The sequence below is a fragment of the Ascaphus truei genome, chromosome 3 (assembly GCF_040206685.1).
Source record: "Ascaphus truei isolate aAscTru1 chromosome 3, aAscTru1.hap1, whole genome shotgun sequence".
In the NCBI taxonomy this organism is placed as follows: Eukaryota; Metazoa; Chordata; class Amphibia; order Anura; family Ascaphidae; genus Ascaphus; species Ascaphus truei.
The window spans coordinates 54,804,091-54,821,695 of NC_134485.1; the positions used below are offsets into that span (position 1 = coordinate 54,804,091).

Consider the following 17,605-nt stretch of genomic DNA (forward strand, 5'->3'; position numbering starts at 1 on the left):
TATTCTCTTCAGCGTGCACAAAGTTCATTCAGAGCCCAAAGCTTTACTTATTAAATGGTTTAATATATATAAAAATACAGTGCTTGAATTACAGAAAAGGTATTAAACAATAAACATACAATTACAATATAAGGCAGAACAGCTTCTTAAAACAAAAGGGGTAAAAACAGAAAATCCTATACAGTACCTTACCACCTGCTATGGATTTTCCCCAGAGAGGCACTGGTTCAGAGGATGAGGTCTGACATGCTATCCAAGCATGCCCCTAGTCAGATCTGCCCAGTAACAAACTCCTCCAGACTTAGATACAATATTTTCATAAGCCCACCCCTTTCTACAGAATACTTTGACATTCAGAGCAGACAGAAACAGTCCTGCCCAGTTTCAAACCCAGCATTTGGTATTTTGTACACAAGTGTAGCTCATTAACCCCTCAAGCACCAAAGGGATTAAAAATACCCAATATCTCATGACATTATCATGACACACCTGCATTACATTGAAGTCCTGTTTGAATCCCTTCCCTGCATTTCTCAGCTTTAAGTTAAGGCTGAGGCCCCGCTGCAGTCGGTGGCGCGCGCGGGCCACCAGTCCCTTACCTGATGTGTGCCTGCCCCAGCTGCCTCCTTCCTTCAGGGCTGACTGCGTGCTGTGACGCGTCAGCCCGCCAGCTACCAGCGGCTTGTGTTCTGCAGGTCCTTTCGCGTTACCTGGTGCACGTGTCAGCCAATGAGGAGGGGAGGAGGAAGGAGCTACGGGAGGGAAGTCTGTTAGATAGGCAGCCGTGCATAGCTCTCCCTCTCCCGTGCATAGCTCTCCCTCTCCCCCCACATCTCCCTCCGGTGCTCGCTTCGCAGCTGCCGCATGCTTTGTGTTTTGGCCCGCTCCTCCCGACCCGTTTGACACGCCCCCCCTCGCGCCGAAAAAAGTTATCTGCAGACTGCAAATCGCGGTGCAGTAACTTGCACGCGCCGCCGGCAAGCCGGGCGCGTGCAGCGGGGCCTTAGCCTAAGACTCCACCACCCACTCCCAAATCATATACCTAAATGCGAAAATAGAGTGCTTAACAATAAACCAGAAATAAACCAGTGAAGGTGCTGTGCTAGTGATTAGGTGAACAAATCACTCACATAAACATCTGCAGGAGGATGGTCTGATCACATGAATATCTCTATTCTCCCAAAGATAAAATCGCAATGAGTGCTTTAAAGGGCACACTCACGCCACTCTGAGGCTTTCGAACAGCTCTGGAACAGGAAAGGTGATGATGTTAGTCCCTGCTATCCGCCTCGATCCCCCGAACAGCGTTGTGAAGTTGCGGCCGTCGGCACTTCCGCATCTGCGCGCGCAGCAGGTGTGGTGGTTCACGGGGGACAGTGCTTCCTTCCCAGCTACAGAATCAGCTATGGAGTCTCCAGAGGGACAAAAACCCTACTAGTTTCGCCTATTGACACGTTCGGCTTCCTCAGGGGTTGTGAATAAACTACTGTGCCCTAAGCTAGTACTTATAGGCATACTGATCTTGGATTGTCCAATCAGAGTAAATGTCAAGGGTGTGAACCTGCTAGCTACTAATGAATTAACATAATGTCATGCAATAGCTATATATGCATACCTAGAAAACTAAACATACTAAAATCAACAATTTTTAATACAAATATTCGTAAAATCCTAACAATTAAAATAAATTCTATAACAAAAATATATCTTATAGTGGTAAAACTACCTAGACCATAATAGAATCATATGTACTGTACCACTAAAGATACATTTTTCTCCCTATTACCCCCTCTCCAATTTCTGGAGACGGAGTCTATACCGTTAAAGAGCAAACCCACTGGTTTGTTCCGTCTCCAGAAATTGGAGAGGGGGTAATAGGGAGAAAGATTTATCTAAGAGAGAAACCCTATGGATTTACAGACTCAAAACCCTAAAACCATTGGGTTTAAATGTAGATTTTGAATATAGCCCCTTCTTAGATTAAGCCTCGTTTCCTGGGATTTAAATTTAATTTAATTCATTTTTTAAGCAACGGAGTGAAATTTTAATGTATTTATAATCAGTAACCTTTTTTTTGTTTTTTTTTTGGAGAAGTTAGGTTTTTTTTAGCTTTTCTCCGAAGTAATACAATTTTACCCATTGGTTTTATTTATATTTTGTTATTTTACTCATTGGTTTCATTCATATTTTGTTATTTCATAACATCAATTTAAATGGTATTCAATAATGTGTGTCTAATACCTGTCTCTTTTATCCTTTAGTGGTACATATGATTCTATTATGGTCTAGGTAGTTTTACCACTATAAGATATATTTTTGTTATAGAATTTATTTTAATTGTTAGGATTTTATGAATATTTGTATTAAAAATTGTTGATTTTAGTATGTTTAGTTTTCTAGGTAGCATACATGGAATGAAGGTAGTGCACACACTCAAACAAAAAGGGTGAAAGTGGGGTACTTAACCGCCGGTGCGCTGGTTCTGGGGAGCTCCTGATGTCCCAAATAGATCCAGTGAAGAAGAATCAGGCACACCTTGAGAAAGGCAGTATTACTGCCGAAACGTTGGATTCCTTGGCACATTAAACCCCTTTTCATTTGATTATTAAGACAGTGTGCCTGATTCTTCTTCTTCTTCACTAGTTTTCTAGGTATGCATATATAGCTATTGCATGACATTATGTTAATTCATTAGTAGCTAGCAGGTTCACACCCTTGACATTTACTCTGAATGGACAATCCATGATCAGTATGCCTATAAGTACTAGCTTAGGTCACAGTAGTTTATTCACAACCCCTGAGGAAGCCGAACGTGTCAATAGGCGAAACTAGAAGGGTTTTTGTCCCTCTGGAGACTCCGTAGCTGATTCTGTAGCTGGCAAGGAAGCACTGTCCCCTGTGAACCACCGCACCTGCTGCGCGCGCAGATGCGGAAGTGCCGACGGCCGCAACTTCACAATGCTGTTCGGGGGATCGAGGCGGATAGCAGGGACTAACATCATCACCTTTCCTGTTCCAGAGCTGTTCGGAAGTCTCAGAGTGGCGAGAGTGTGCCCTTTAAAGCACTCATCGCGATTTTATCTTTGGGAGAATAGAGATATTCATGTGATCAGACCATCCTCCTGCAGATGTTTATGTGAGTGATTTGTTCACCTAATCACTAGCACATCACCTTCACTGGTTTATTTCTGGTTTATTGTTAAGCACTTTGTTGCGCATTTATTTATACATACATTCCCTGTACACAGCACACTAGATACTGTTTTTATAATGCTGCACTGAGAAGCTTTACATTGTTGTTATATATTCTGCGCTTCTCTGTTTCACTGTATTGCAAATCGTATACCTGCCTAGCAAAACATTATACACATACAGTACACCTAATCTCTATATCTGTAGAAGTGTATGAACATACCATTTTAGGTCTGAGAGCTTTTTGGGGCAGTGATTCCCCTTACTGATATTTAATGCAGGGTGTAAAATCATTTTTTTTCCCCCTGTTATGTCCGACGAGCTTACAGTTTCTGCTCCCAAAATGTATAACTTAAGATAGAAATATTACTTGCTCTTTTCAGTTCACTTATATTAAAGGTTCTGCATAGGAATTTTTTTTATTCTAGGCATGAAGCAGGGGGTCTCCGGACTTGGAACAGTTAATTTCAGCTCAGGGAACACCCTGCTTTTCCAGATACCTACTTCAATAGGTCCACATTCTTGATTGCACATGCACCCCTTCACTCCCTCCTTGTGCCACAGGGTGAAGACGCGTACCAGAGCCTGTCGCTTGGCTCACACACAAGGAATCATAGGGCACACATTTGCAGAGCGTGGCGGTGATTCACAGCTCACCATCGCGCGTCTGCAGGAAGAAATGTTCTGTGTACTTTCCTGATTGTAAGCCTTGGTAGTACAGATCGTTTCTGGCTGTTATGGCGTACTGATTTATTGCAAGTCTGGGGTTTACTGAGCAGTAAGCAGTGATGTATTATGTCATCACTTTGGCCAGCGGCATAGTTGTATACATGTATTCTCTTCTCTTTACCAGGTCTATCCACGCTTGCCATATGTGTGCCGATATCTGTGTTTAGACAATGGTACAGCAGTATAACTGCAGCCAGGTTATTCTGAGTAAATGTTAAACATAACCTAGAAGTGTGTAATTAAAATCGCTAATTGTATGGAGATCATGCGCTCACTAGCAACATGCCTGTGTTAGCATGGTCATTAGTTAATACTCTTGTGCTCTTCAAGTGGAGGATAATTGCCTATATGCTGGATTCATATTCATTTGTATTGGGTTTGTTTATATAAAATAATATAATGTAGTATACCTAGGGGGAGATTCACAAAGTGTTGATGTGTGGTATTGCACTCCGATCAGGTGTTTAGATACTATTCAAATCAATGGCCGTTAACACCAGATCGGGGTGCGATACACGACATCAACAACTAATGAATCCAGGGGAACGTACTTTACACAGAATCTGGCAGTTATGGCCCCATGAAGCTCACAGGGCGATTTTGGATGCCTGAGGTTCGGGGTAAAAAAAAACCTGGCACTGGGATTCATGACAGAATCTCCTAATCCAAAGCCAGTTTAAGGTCACTCTTCCCAAGACCACTTAAGATGCCTGTTTTACCTATGTTCCCAGCTCTTCGTACTCTTGATTTAATCATCAAATAAAGTATTATTATGGTAGTTTGTGAAATGACCTCTAACTACTATACCTACACAGGGATGAACAAGAAAAAGAAGCCGCCACACAAGAAGGAATGCATGGGGCTAACGAAGACACTTCTGTTCCTATGGTTAATCCATTCCAGCCCATATCTGCTGTTATCATTGAGGTCGGCTAGGATGTGCAGTTGTGACAGTACAGCTTGAAGCAGCATTACACTCCAAAGACACACAGCTCTGGATATTCCAATTACCCTATATTTGAGTTTCCCTGAAAAATTTGGTCAGATACCGAAATATAATTTATGTACAGTTAGATTTCTTTATAGTGTACTGCAACTATAATAATAGCTAAAAATCGTACTTGTATTTCTGTCTTTTACTTTTGTATCCATTGACTCCCTTGTACTTTCACATTTGAAAGACAGAGGAATTTTGTGTACTGGTTAGTTATCTCCTCTGTTACATGTCTATTATACATACACCCTATATTTTAACCACCCATGTTTATTTTTAAACACAGAGGGTTATTTACTCTTAAGTCATTTGGCTTAAAACTGGTGCAAAAACAGCACAAGATTTTTTATTATTACTGTATTCTTATTAAAAAAAAAAAAAAAAAAATAGGACTTCAATTTGATATTTTTGCTTTGATAAATCTGTGCAATTTGTTTGCACCAGTATTTCAACCTGGAGACCGATAAATAACCCCAAGAGATGCATCATTGTATTGAAAACACCCTTATAATATTGTATTGTTAGAATGAAGAGAAAATCAGGAAAGACGAAGAAAACAAGAGACAAAGGATGGAGAATAGACAAAATGGAAGAGATATACCCCTTGAGCCTGAGGAAGAGCAAATGGGGAGTGAGTACAGCAACAGCAGCCAAACACCAATGGACGATAATTTACTGGAGACATATAAAGGTGCCCTAGCCCAAAAATTAGAGGAAGATGATAAAATACTGGAGACATCTGAAAGGAGCGACTCAGGTAGAAATCCATTCCTTAATTGCCATGAGTACATAACATAGTTAACTGCAATACGTTGCATATAGTTGCACTCTCACAGAGCAGTTCATCAAAGTCCTCATTTATTTATTTGCATATTGAACGCTCTTTACTGGAGTAAGATGTGTTTTTGTTGTACTGTACATGCATTTTAGAAACACGCACTGTGTCTCGCGGTTTGATTTTTAATGGCTGTGTTGTTTTTGTACTTTTAGCTCACAGCAAAAAGGCGAAAAAACGTAAGGTTAAAAGAAATAACAAAGTCGAACCTGTCAATATGGAGGAATCTGATCCAATGAGTCCAACTACACCTCCACATCCAGTACCTGGTGAGTAAAGAAATATCCGACTTGTCTGGAAGAAGACTTTGAACAAGCTATGGAATTTAGTACTGTCATGAGATGACAGCAGTGACATGAACTTTTGTATTGGACAATGTGTATTTTATTTCTGGAAAAAAGGGCTAAGCCAGCTTCTGTCTTTCATTACATTTTAATGAAGCTGTGAATGTGTACCCACCTCAGAGTTTTAATACATGCTTATTGCTGCTCTTCCTTTTTTACTTCTAACTCATTACCCAAACTTCATATTCTTTCTTTTTTGGGTAATACGACTTAGTGTGACAATGACCTGTCACCAAAATAATATTTTTTAGTGATGTAGCACTTGAGATAAAATTTATAATTTGCATAAATGGACTAGTCAGTGAATGCAGTGTAATTTCTGATTTACTTTAGATCATTTTAAGTGCCAGCTACATGTCATGTATTCTGAGAAATCATTGTATTATGTTGAAACAGGTACCGTAAATTCCGGACTATAAGCCGCTACTTTTTCCCCACGCTTTGAACCTCGCGGCTTATATAATGACTCGGCTAATATATGGATTTTTCCCGCTTTCTGCTCCCTCCCTCCCGAGTCCACTCTCCCGCGCCCCCCCCGCGAGCCCGTTGTCACCATCCCCCGCGAGCCCGTTGTCACCATCTCCCGCGAGCCCGCGCTCCCCCTCGCAGAGTAGCAGCGCACTCTAGCATTGAGGCACTTCCTGCCTGCTGCTTGCTAGAGCGTGCGTGCACTCCTGCTTGGACGGCAGAGGTATTTACTGGTTAATGTGAGGTGCTGGGGGGTTAATGTGCGGTGCTGGGGGCTTGATGTGAGGTGCAGGGGGAGTAGGCACCTGCGGCTTATAGACGTGTGCGGCTTATTTATGTTCAAAATAATAATTTTTTTAAAATTCAATGGGTGCGGCTTATATTCAGGTGCGGCTTATAGTCCGGAAATTACGGTAAACAATTCTTGCTGCTATATATAATTTAGATATATTTTCAGCTGCAATTAACCAATTTTGATCTGCACTATATTTTTTAAAGGTTGTATCCAGAGATATATTGTAATCTGTATATCCGCATTTCACCTGCTAATAATTTATAAACTGTGAAATGCTTCTGCTCAAGCAACGAGAACATATATGCTTTAGTGCTAATTAATTAAATTTTATATTTTGAATAGCCACAAAGATTTGTATAATTCATTGTATTTTATTACATATTGTTTTTATTGTAATATAATGTATTATAAATGGGATAGTGAAATTCGTCTTGCAAAAATATCATGCTCTGTTGATTTTTGTTATTTTTTAATTATTTAGTTTTTTTCCCCCCTTAAATTCCTGCCACCTCATCTGCAAAAGCTCGCTTCTAAGGTTTTACACATTTTGGAATGAAACTGTTTGTTTTCCCTTTAGTTGGCTGGGGAACCCCAAAAGTTACTAGACTTCCAAAACTTGAGTCTTTTGGGGAAACACATCATAATGGTAATTCTGAAATACCTTTATTTTTTGTTTCTTCGCATGCTTCTCACTTTCCATTTTGCCTGCTGTTAACCGCTGTAACTTAACCAATAACATTTTGCTTTATTCAATGGTGACTTTGACAGACATTGGGCAACATCTTTCCATTCATCACTGTACCCATACTGTACATACACATTTGAGTTTGAAGCCTTTTGTCGTTTCACACTTACACAAACTGCAGAGCAGATCGCTTTGTATTTCTTGCCACTTCAGTCAAAATTAACTCACTAACACAGAAGCGCCTGCAGACTTAAAGGTTAGTTAATAAAGCATAGTATGAACTTACAAGAAGCTAGATTACCGCTACAGGTGAGCCAGTCAATTAAAGAAACTGCTGTAGTTGGGTTTATTGTACAAAGGATAAAAAAAGGGAAAAAATAGTGCAACACTGCAAAAATTTTAAAATATAGAGGTAGAAAACGCCAAAATGATCACACACACACGACATGTATTAAAATAAAGCAATGAAAAGGTTAAACCTATTAAGGTGGTGACTGGAACCTCAGTAATGCAAATGTAGAATAGGGGTCAGAGATCCAGTATAACATTAGACCGCAGATCCTCCGCTTGAAAAAATAAGAGAAAAACAGACCATAGAACAGACATGCAATTTAATAAAACAAAGAAAAAGACAATGCCCTCACAAAGGGCGCTCAGTCTTAAGCATTAAAACCACCCTGGGTCTAGTAACAGACACAAACGGCGCACACCAGCCTCGCTCCGATCCGTGTGGATGATGTCACTTCTGGAGCGTCGCTGTCACCGGGAAACGGAGCAATTGGATGGGGATCCTGCAGCTTGTGCTTGCTTGGTAGTCTGGTCCTGCGCCATTGCTTAAGACAGCGCCCTAGTATATTGCATATCTTTTCTATGGTCTGTTTTTCTCTTAAATGGAGACCACACGCACGCACACAAACTTTTAAATTAAGAAAAATTGAATATAGACAAAAATGACTTCGTTTTAATCAGCTAAGATAACTTCACTTTTCTAATGTTGTTCTTGTCTTTACCTGAGATGTAATCTGTAACTAATTATACTACTATAATCTCTCTCATCTCTATTCTATATCATCTCTATCATTTATGTGTGACTTGTTTTTACTTCTAATAAATAACGATTCCTAACATTTAATCTTATTTTGTTTTTGTTAAGTTTGTGCATACAATAAAAGATTAAGATATTGCTTTTGCTAATTATTGCATGCTGTACTGCAGGGGTGCACAAACTTTTCAGTCTGCAACCCCCTGCCTGCTCTCCCCTCTTGCTCGCGCCCCCCACCTCCCTACCTGTTCTCCAACGTCTTTATGTGGCAACGCAACATCATATGACCCTGCGGCGCCATTTGACTCCACATTGCCATGGCTTCGCCAGAAGCCGCCGGAGACCAGGTAAGGGAATTTACAGAGGTGTTGCGCGTGCTCCCCGGTATTTAATTTAAATGCTTTGGGGGAAGAGCGTGGGGTCTTTGTAAGTGCTGCACATCCCTGCTGTGTACTGTATGACACAGAAATGCAGAATGGTTAAATCCCTGTTCTCACTAGTTAGTGGGGGTTTTTCCCCCCAGTTGAAGAGTTACAAATGTATATTTATTGAGTGTTATCAGATACGAAAGTGCTTAAATGAGCATGAACATTATTTATCAAAGGTCATCCAGGGTCATTGTAAACCTAAGCTTCCTTGCTTCACAGATGAGTGTCTAAAGCATTTGACCTGCTTCATTGTTGGAGAAAGACAGCTGGTTATACTTTATTTCTAGCTTCATGATTCTGATCATTTTTTAAATGTCTGAAAATCGTAATTATATGGAGTTGTGAGATCATGATGACATTTATTTGGTGTGTAGGTGCATTTAAGATTGACACAACCCAATTCTTCAGCATGTCTGAGAGAGGGATTTTTGTCATATTGACAGTATATTTTAGGCTTCTAGGCTTAGGTGTGAAGAGCTGTAGAACACCACTAATAAGCATTACAAATGTCAGATATCAAAATTGGGGCCTTTCCTAGTAGGTCATTAGGAGAGATTGGTGCTTTAACATGTTCATCTTTTAAAGAAATATGCAGCTTTGGCTCAATCATACATAGATTTTATTTGATGCAGAGTGATGGTTACAGTGATAGAAGCACAATGTTTCAGGAAACCCCTTCGTCCGGTAACAAGCAGAAATGAGTGATCCAAACTCCATTAAATACCCATACAACCCCATCAATGAAGCCCCTTTTAACATGGATGCACCATGGGTGCACTCTACTTTAAGACCAACTGGCATTTTGAAATGTTCCCACCCAACATTATTTACACTCTGGTTCTATCTTAAAGCAGCAGTCCAAGCTGCCGTTTAAAAAAATAAATATGTTTTTCCCTTTAATATGTGCATCAATACAATCCACACAATGATGAGTAATTGGCTACGTTGCCGATCGATCGGTGAAGATTCGGCTCGGGGTTCACTAAATGGCTGACCGTGCAGCAGAAGAGAAACAAAGATGTAAAGTTCTGTGGGGAAGATCTGTGACCAGGCAGTCACTAGATACAATTGGTGCACTGCTAGAGGGGGCAGGGCTCAAAAAGGCCTGTTTCAGAAGAGGAAGTGAATGTGACTTTGTAAATGGATGCTATAGAAACAAAAAATGCTTGTTACATTATAATACATTAAACATGTCATTCACAGTTGTTTGAGAAAATACTTGTAACATTTTATTTTTATAGTACAGAACTGATTAAAAAAAAAAAAAAAAAACATGTACGCTATTGCTTGATCTGCAGCTTTAAGCCTGCAACAACTATTCTGTGGTGTCTGGGCTCCACATTAACAGTAACTCAAATTATCTTTTTACTACTTCTCCCCACTATGCCTTAGTAATTCACCGTGATTTAGTGCATGTACAGAAGTCCCAATTTTATTATCCTATATTAACTCTCAATGACGGCGTTTGTCCATACACATTATATTACTGCTGCTAACCATACACTGGGACTGATAGATGTGCCCCATGCTTTAATATGAAAATACTGTTGTGCATGTTTATAATTATATATTACTGGGCTATGTCCACTTAACCACTAGAGTATTCCGTATATTAGATGGTTTTGAGGCAACTATACCTATACCCCTGTTTAAAAGATATTGTACTGTACCTTAAAATCCAACTCGCAAAACTAGGTTGGTACCTAGATTCCAATAACACATTCATTATTTACAATAGTCAATTTACTGTACCATGGGTAGGTACAATATCCAATTTGAACTGACAGTCCTGTACATAGTGAAAACTGGTTGCGCTTAAAGAAGATACAATCGGAGTTAGGGCATCATACCACCTAGACATGTTGTATTACGGTCAGAGACTATAGAACATAATATCCAATTTTAAACGCACTGATAAGCCGGTTCCCTTAAACAGTCATTTACATAGAGAAAATAGGTTGCGCTCTTAAAAGACAAAACGGGACTTGGGATACCATACCTTCCATATTGATATTCTGTACTACATGCAATGTGTATCCTTATTTATATGGCACCTGTATAAATAGTACAGTAGTTAACTGTCTCTTTATTACCTAGTTAAGATATCTTGACCAAACAGTACAGTTGTATATTTTGAATTTGTATGGCATCTCGAATCCACCTCTCACACACATCTGTAACGGGCACTTTGGTGATACTTATTTTTTTTTTTTTATATTACACCTTGATCCCATTGTAATTTCAGCATCCTGATGGACTACTTGGTAGCATGCTCAAGGAAGGATAACTGACCGTTGCTAAGAAATGTACTTTGTTTACAAAGGAAATATACTGCTGTATGAGGTCACGAATAAATTAATGACAGTGCATGTCATTGATATATATTATGTGCGACATACATCTTAGAAGGGGAGAGGCTTCACCGATGGATTTGTGTGGGTATTTAAAAGAGTTTGAATCATTCATTGCTGCTTTTCACCAGTCAAAGGGGTTTCCCAAAACGTTGGGCTTCCATCACTGTAACCACCTCTCTGTATCAAATAAATCTATGTATGATTGTGCCAAAGCTGTGTATAGTAGAATTCATCTGAAGTGCAACAGGACCTGCTGCTTTTCTCCAAGACTCTAGCAGACCAACAAAAATCTTTAATGTTTCTTGGCCGTACAACTGGATTTTCATTATCAAACTATTTTATTACTTGTTTTTTTTTGTGTTTTGTTTTTTTTAAATATATGAATTTAATATAGAGAATTAAAGAAAAAATATATGTAAATACAAATGCGAAAGACCTAAAGTAAATAGAATTAGACCTGGAATACAATGATTCAATTGTCCGCAAAATACATTTTCACTGTGTAACATTTTGTATAAAGTGATACAAACAAAACATAAATAAACTAACAGAGGAAAAAGACTGAAACATGGAGGGATGGGGAATTCAATGCAAGTACTAATGTTATTGCATTCTAATTCTAATAGAATGGTTGCTTTATTGACCAGACTACACACTTAATACACGTGAGAATTATTAAAAAAAAAAAAAAGGGATGATAATTGAATTGTGAATATATTCTATTACATAGTGTAGATAATTAATCATTTTGTAAAATGGGAGGCTAGGTTTTGTAAAATGATTGTTTTGAGCTTTGAAACTACAATCCATCACAAGACCATAATTAATTAAATGTCATGATTTTATTTGATGGGTTAAATTATGTAGATCGCACATTTTGAATGTAAAAAGCCAATGCCTATAAGTATTACAAAATTACGCAAAGTTAATTAGTAAACCGCTTTCATCCCCACCCCTCCCCCCCATACACTTTCTCCCTCCTGCATAGTCTTGCTCTCTCTCGCCACCCTCGCTCTATCGATTTCCCCCCTTGCCTCTCTCACTCAACCCCTTCTCTGTTGCTCGCTCTCCCCTACCCCCTAACTCCAACACTCTCTCCCTCTATACCTGCCTCTCCTCTTTCTAACCCCTTCCCATCTCTTTATTTGTAGGGCGAGTTGAACTGCCCCTAGTGACAATTAAATAATTGGTAAAAGCAGGATATTTGCTTATTTTTTGGTAGTTGTTAAAAAAACAAAAAAAACAAAAAAAACAATGGCGTTTGCCAATATACTTTGCTTCCCTAATGTAATCATAGTTAAAGCACACATTCCAGTTTTGGGTTTTCTTAGGAACAAAATATATATTTTCAACAGGGAATTTGAAAGGCACAGTACATGGTGATAAAATGTTTCCTCCAGCTTTAGCTCACCACTATCACAGAATGAATCAGGAGAAAAAGTGAGTACTTGCTTGAGTACAGGTGGTTCAATCACTGGCTCTGTCATTTTTGACTGAACCACTCGTGCTGACGCAGGATTGGACAAGCTTGGATTAAAATTCACTTTCCGCTTACAAGACTTCACTGAAGGATTCCAAGTAGGGTTTTGTTAGACGATGGTGACTGTTCGGTTAGAGGAGAACACTACAGTAAAGGAATTAGGTATTTAGAGCAAAAAACAAAGCGATAGTAGTGATTACTGGTTCTATAATGTATAGGTCTGACTAGGCAGGTCAAATGGTCCTTATGTGCTGTCAACTTCTGTTTCAGGGACTCATTTTCTGTACATTGAGACCAAAAATTAGTGTGATAAATTACAAAGTAAATTAAATTGGTTATTTATTCATAGAAAATAATGAATTTGCATTTGAGTTTTACATCTCATTTTCATTCAATTATACGGCTATACAGATCTAGTCTAATGCAACCATTTTGTTTGTTTTTTTTTCTTCTTGTGCTGTTTATTTTAAAATAGATTTTTATGGGAAGCCGCTGCCTCCGCTGTTATTACATCAAAGACCCAACAGTGATGCTCATGATGTCATCTTTTAAAATCACAGTGCACTGATGGGGTTGTATGACAACAGTATTTTAATGACAGTATTCATAAGGCAAGTATCAAAACTGGAAGAAATTGATCCAGAGGAGTCTTGACTGTGTTGCTCCAGCTGCTGGATTTAGCACGTTTTTTTTTCTAGATGTCACTCATGAATGAAAAATGGTTCTGTGATATGGAGACGGATACAATAATGATGATTGGAAGAGATCCGCTTGGGTTTCAAAACTGTAGTTGCAGATATATTCCAAAAGGACTGGAGCTTTTGACCCCTTCTAACTATTTGTACTTCAAGATTTTGCTTACAAAATTTGGTATGGAGAAGATTTTAAGATGATTTTATAATGTGCATCTGAAAAAGAAACCATCATACAGACAATTAACAACAAGCTGTACCCGGTGTAAAATATACACCGATCTAGCAGAATTTAAAGGTCATTAATTAAACATTCATCACCGATGTGCTCCCTATACCTCTTCTCCCTACCGCCGACATCATACTGAGTTGCAGACATCTTGTTCCTTAGCAACACTGTAGCCACTGAACCTTTGTACAGAAACTCAAGCCTCAGTGGCGTAGCTATAGCCCGGGCAAAATCTGGGGGCTTGCTCTCCCCCTTGTTGGCAGAGGATGGGGGGGGGGGGAGGTGATGTTATGCAGCGGCGGGCTGCCAGCGTTGAACAGAAGAGCAGCCGGCAGAAGAGTTAGTGTTTGCATGGAGGCAGAGCAGGACAGCCGGGGAGGAGCAAGCCCCTGATAAAAGATGATGAAGAGGGGGAGAGATGACAACTATTTTCACTGGTTTTGCTGATTGGCCGGCGAAGGGGGTTCTTGGCCGACTCCCAATTCCCGGAGGACAGCTCAGGTGGTAGATCCATAAAAACACAAATCCTGGGACTATTTTCCATGTTGGAGGGGTAGTGGATGGCATTCCAACATCCCTGGGTAGGGCCTCATACTGCATAGCACTCTGGCCCCCCACCCCTGAAACCTGGGTTACCTTCCTTTCCCATCTCATCAGAGCCCCTGACCCTAGGCCACACCCCCCTGGGGATCAGGAGTGGGTTCCGGCCCATGCTGGCTGATCTTAACCAGTGGGCCGGACAGCGCCACCCTGTGCTTAACAGATATCTTGTTCCGCTTAGGAGTCTTTAGAGGGTGAACATAGTAATGTTTACCCTCCTCGTCCTTAGCCACCCTCCTATTGGTCTTAAACTTCCTCTTCCTGAGACACCATTCCCCAAGAAAGGGTGCTACTGTTTCCTCCTGCTCCCCTGCACCCTGTAAGGTGTTTATATTGGGGGTAAGATATGCTTGGGGGGGGGGGGGCTCAGCGGGACAGGGTGTTTTGGCAGAGGGAGACGTGGGTGCAAGAGCTGGGGTAATTTTATATTCCATTTTATACGGGCCCCAGCTCCTTGCACAGATGGCACCTAACCTCTATGCCACAATACACCCTGTATGCAATGCCCTCGTAGGGGACCCCGAGGCACCTCTCCGCAGACTGTGCTCCCTGGCAGCAGCAGTTGTTCCTGCCGCCTAAATGAGCGCACATGCCTCAGCACCCTAACCCTGCAGCCCAACGGTATTTTTGTTATGCGACACTTAATGTCTCCCAGAGCTTGCAGGTGCGGATGCATGAGGCAATCTGGGAGAAAAGGGGGCACATTTGAAAGTATAATTCTTGTGCCCAACCCTTCCAGGGGTTCAATGAAGATGTAGGTCCCCCTCCCTACTGCAATGCCCCTCTGCACCAGGGTGTGGGTGGCATCCAGCGTACAGAGGAAGAATACGACCTTCCTGTACATCTAGCTGGCTGCTACCATTGCAGAGGGACCCACTACATGAGCCACAGCCCTCACATAAGCCTCAATACCCTGGGTAGGTGATATAGGGCACCTCATCCCATGCTTCATGCTTAGGCTAGTTCTTGCTTCTGGGGCTAATGCCTGCATCTGCCACCTCCGTCCATGATGTAGCTGGGGCTATAGGGGTTAAGCTACCAGCAGGCCCTGGGGGAGGTGTGCCCAGGGCACAGGATGTTCCAGGCTGAGGGCAGTGGCCATGATTGTTGCTGCTGGAGCATGTGAGTTTGGGGATCCGGGGCCCGGGTGCAAGCCCCCGTGCCCTACTATCCTCCCCTTAGGCATGATATTAAAAGCCTCTGTCAGGGGAGGAGGTAGTGCCAAGGGAGAGGTGCAGACAGGAGCTGTCTCTTCTAGAATTTAATGGCTACCTCTTTGCTAAGGGAGGAAAAAACACTGCAGGTCTTTTTATTTCCCTCCGTTCCTAATTCCTCTCTCCCTAGCAAGTAGCTGCACTTCAGTACTCTTTTTTTTTTTTAAATTTATTATTATTTTAAACACAGAGCTCCTAAATCAAATGAAAAACAAAAACTTAAAATGAAAACACTAAGAAAGAGAAAAACAACCAACCAGTGGTGGGGGAGGGGATAGGGGTTGAGGCTGCAGTTACCAGCCCAGTCACAGTAGGGCTGTTCTAGGTTGAATCACTGCAGCCTCTGGTGGGGAAAACAAAAAAACTGTTTTAAAATACCAAAATAACCCCAAAACTCAATATAAAACATAGCATATTCCCCTACAGTTTTCACACCAAAATATATAAAAAGAAATGAAATTAGGAAACAAAATAGATTTCAAACCAAATGCTTGGGAGTTCTATGCATGTGCTGTCAAAAGTGGGAGGAGAGATACAGAGCGTTAAAATCAACAGGGGGAGAAGGAGAGATACAGAGCGTTAAACCAACAGAAGGAGGGAGAGATGAGGAGGGAGAGATGATGATGGGACCCTGAAATTGTGTTTTTTTTTTTTTTGGCCCGGGGGCCCGCACATGTCTAGCTACGCCACTGCCAAGCCTATACATGCGTATGCCTTTTTATAAGTGTAATAGTCACAGTTTAACTCCACATGCTGTATCTACTCCCTTCCACGTCAATTACTTAATTCATTGATGCCATTGAAATTCTGATAGCATTGTAGTTCAGGCTATTAAAATATGACCATCATAATGACTGTAAATAGCTATTGTACATATTTTTAACAAAAGATTGATAAACTTGGATCATGAAATTAAAATTATTTTTCAAAAAGTAAAATGCAATGTGTTTTTTTCCTAGTGATCAGTGAAATGCACTTATGGCTTGTGGTAAATGTAGTGTGTAATGTTGGGAAAAGTAGCACGCTCTATAAACAAATGTGTTATGTCAGTATTGTGACACTATGCATATAGAAAATAATGATAATATTAGTAATTAACTCCATAGACCAAATATTGTCCTGATGTGAAAATAAGTGAACATAACTATATTTGATTGCCCCTTAGCGAGTGATTACATATAGTGAACAAGCAGGATCTCAAAAAAAAAATACATGAATACAGCCTGATAGAAAGTTAAAATGTTCACTCCCGGTGCTACTTTTCATGGATGTTGGTTCCACAATATGGATCTGCAGGATAAAAAGAAACAAGTACACCACTAATCGATTTGAGCTCCCAAAATTTGTATAGGGGCACAAATAGATGACGTCAGTACAGTACTCGGTGTGGAAAAAGGAGCCACGGGACTCGTCGACCGGTGAACAGCTCGAACTTCTGTGGTGCTTTGCAGACTATATAACGAGTCCCGTTGCTAGTAGGCATATATTGGGAAGGACTGCAACATTGAATGAACGTCTAACGTATGTGGACTTTTTGCTAGATATCCCAGACAGAATCCTTGTTCTATATGCACTAAGTTTTTATATACCGTATTACCTCGATTCTAAGACGCACCTTGTTTCTGATTTTCACATGTCTGAAATCGGGGTGCGTCTTAGAATCGATGTATTAAAATTTTTTTTTAAAGTGTCTACTAACCCCCTCTTTTCACTTACCATGTTTCAGGAGAGGTCTCATGTCAGTGGCGGGCGGCGGCGGCAGGAGAGGTCCCATGTCTGCAGATTGTTGAAGATGGACAGCGGGCGGGAGTGCGGCGGTAGGACAGGTCCCAAGTCTGCAGGTAAATGAAGATAAGACGGCGGGCGAGCGGTGGCGGAAGGATATCATAATAGCAGGGGAGCTGAGCATGAGCAGAGCGGCATGGAACGGCTGGGGAAGAGCGCACTATAACGAAGTCAGACACCGGTCAACTACCGGTGTTACAGTGTGCTCCTCCCCAGCCATTCCCCTATGCCGCTCTGCT

The 17,605-nt window shown here is 40.8% G+C and overlaps 1 protein-coding gene across 9 annotated transcripts in view; it reads left to right on the forward strand.

Annotated features, from left to right (window-relative positions):
- The window catches only part of ARL13B (ARF like GTPase 13B), a 66,764-nt gene extending 50,245 nt beyond the window's left edge, over positions 1-16,519 (forward strand). For 4 of the 9 annotated variants that reach the window (XM_075594024.1, XM_075594023.1, XM_075594026.1 and 1 more), the window contains exons 7-10: positions 4,737-4,848; positions 5,441-5,672; positions 5,906-6,019; positions 7,435-7,951. In XM_075594024.1, the coding sequence (XP_075450139.1) occupies positions 4,737-4,848; positions 5,441-5,672; positions 5,906-6,019; positions 7,435-7,586 (610 nt within the window). In that variant the 3' untranslated portion in view covers positions 7,587-7,951. Of the gene's footprint in view, positions 1-4,736; positions 4,849-5,440; positions 5,673-5,905; positions 6,020-7,434; positions 7,952-11,257; positions 11,503-13,321 lie in introns of those variants that run through there. The other 5 variants (XR_012800400.1, XM_075594027.1, XM_075594029.1 and 2 more) reach the window with 5 other exon arrangements.
- The last annotated feature ends 1,086 nt before the right edge of the window (positions 16,520-17,605 follow it).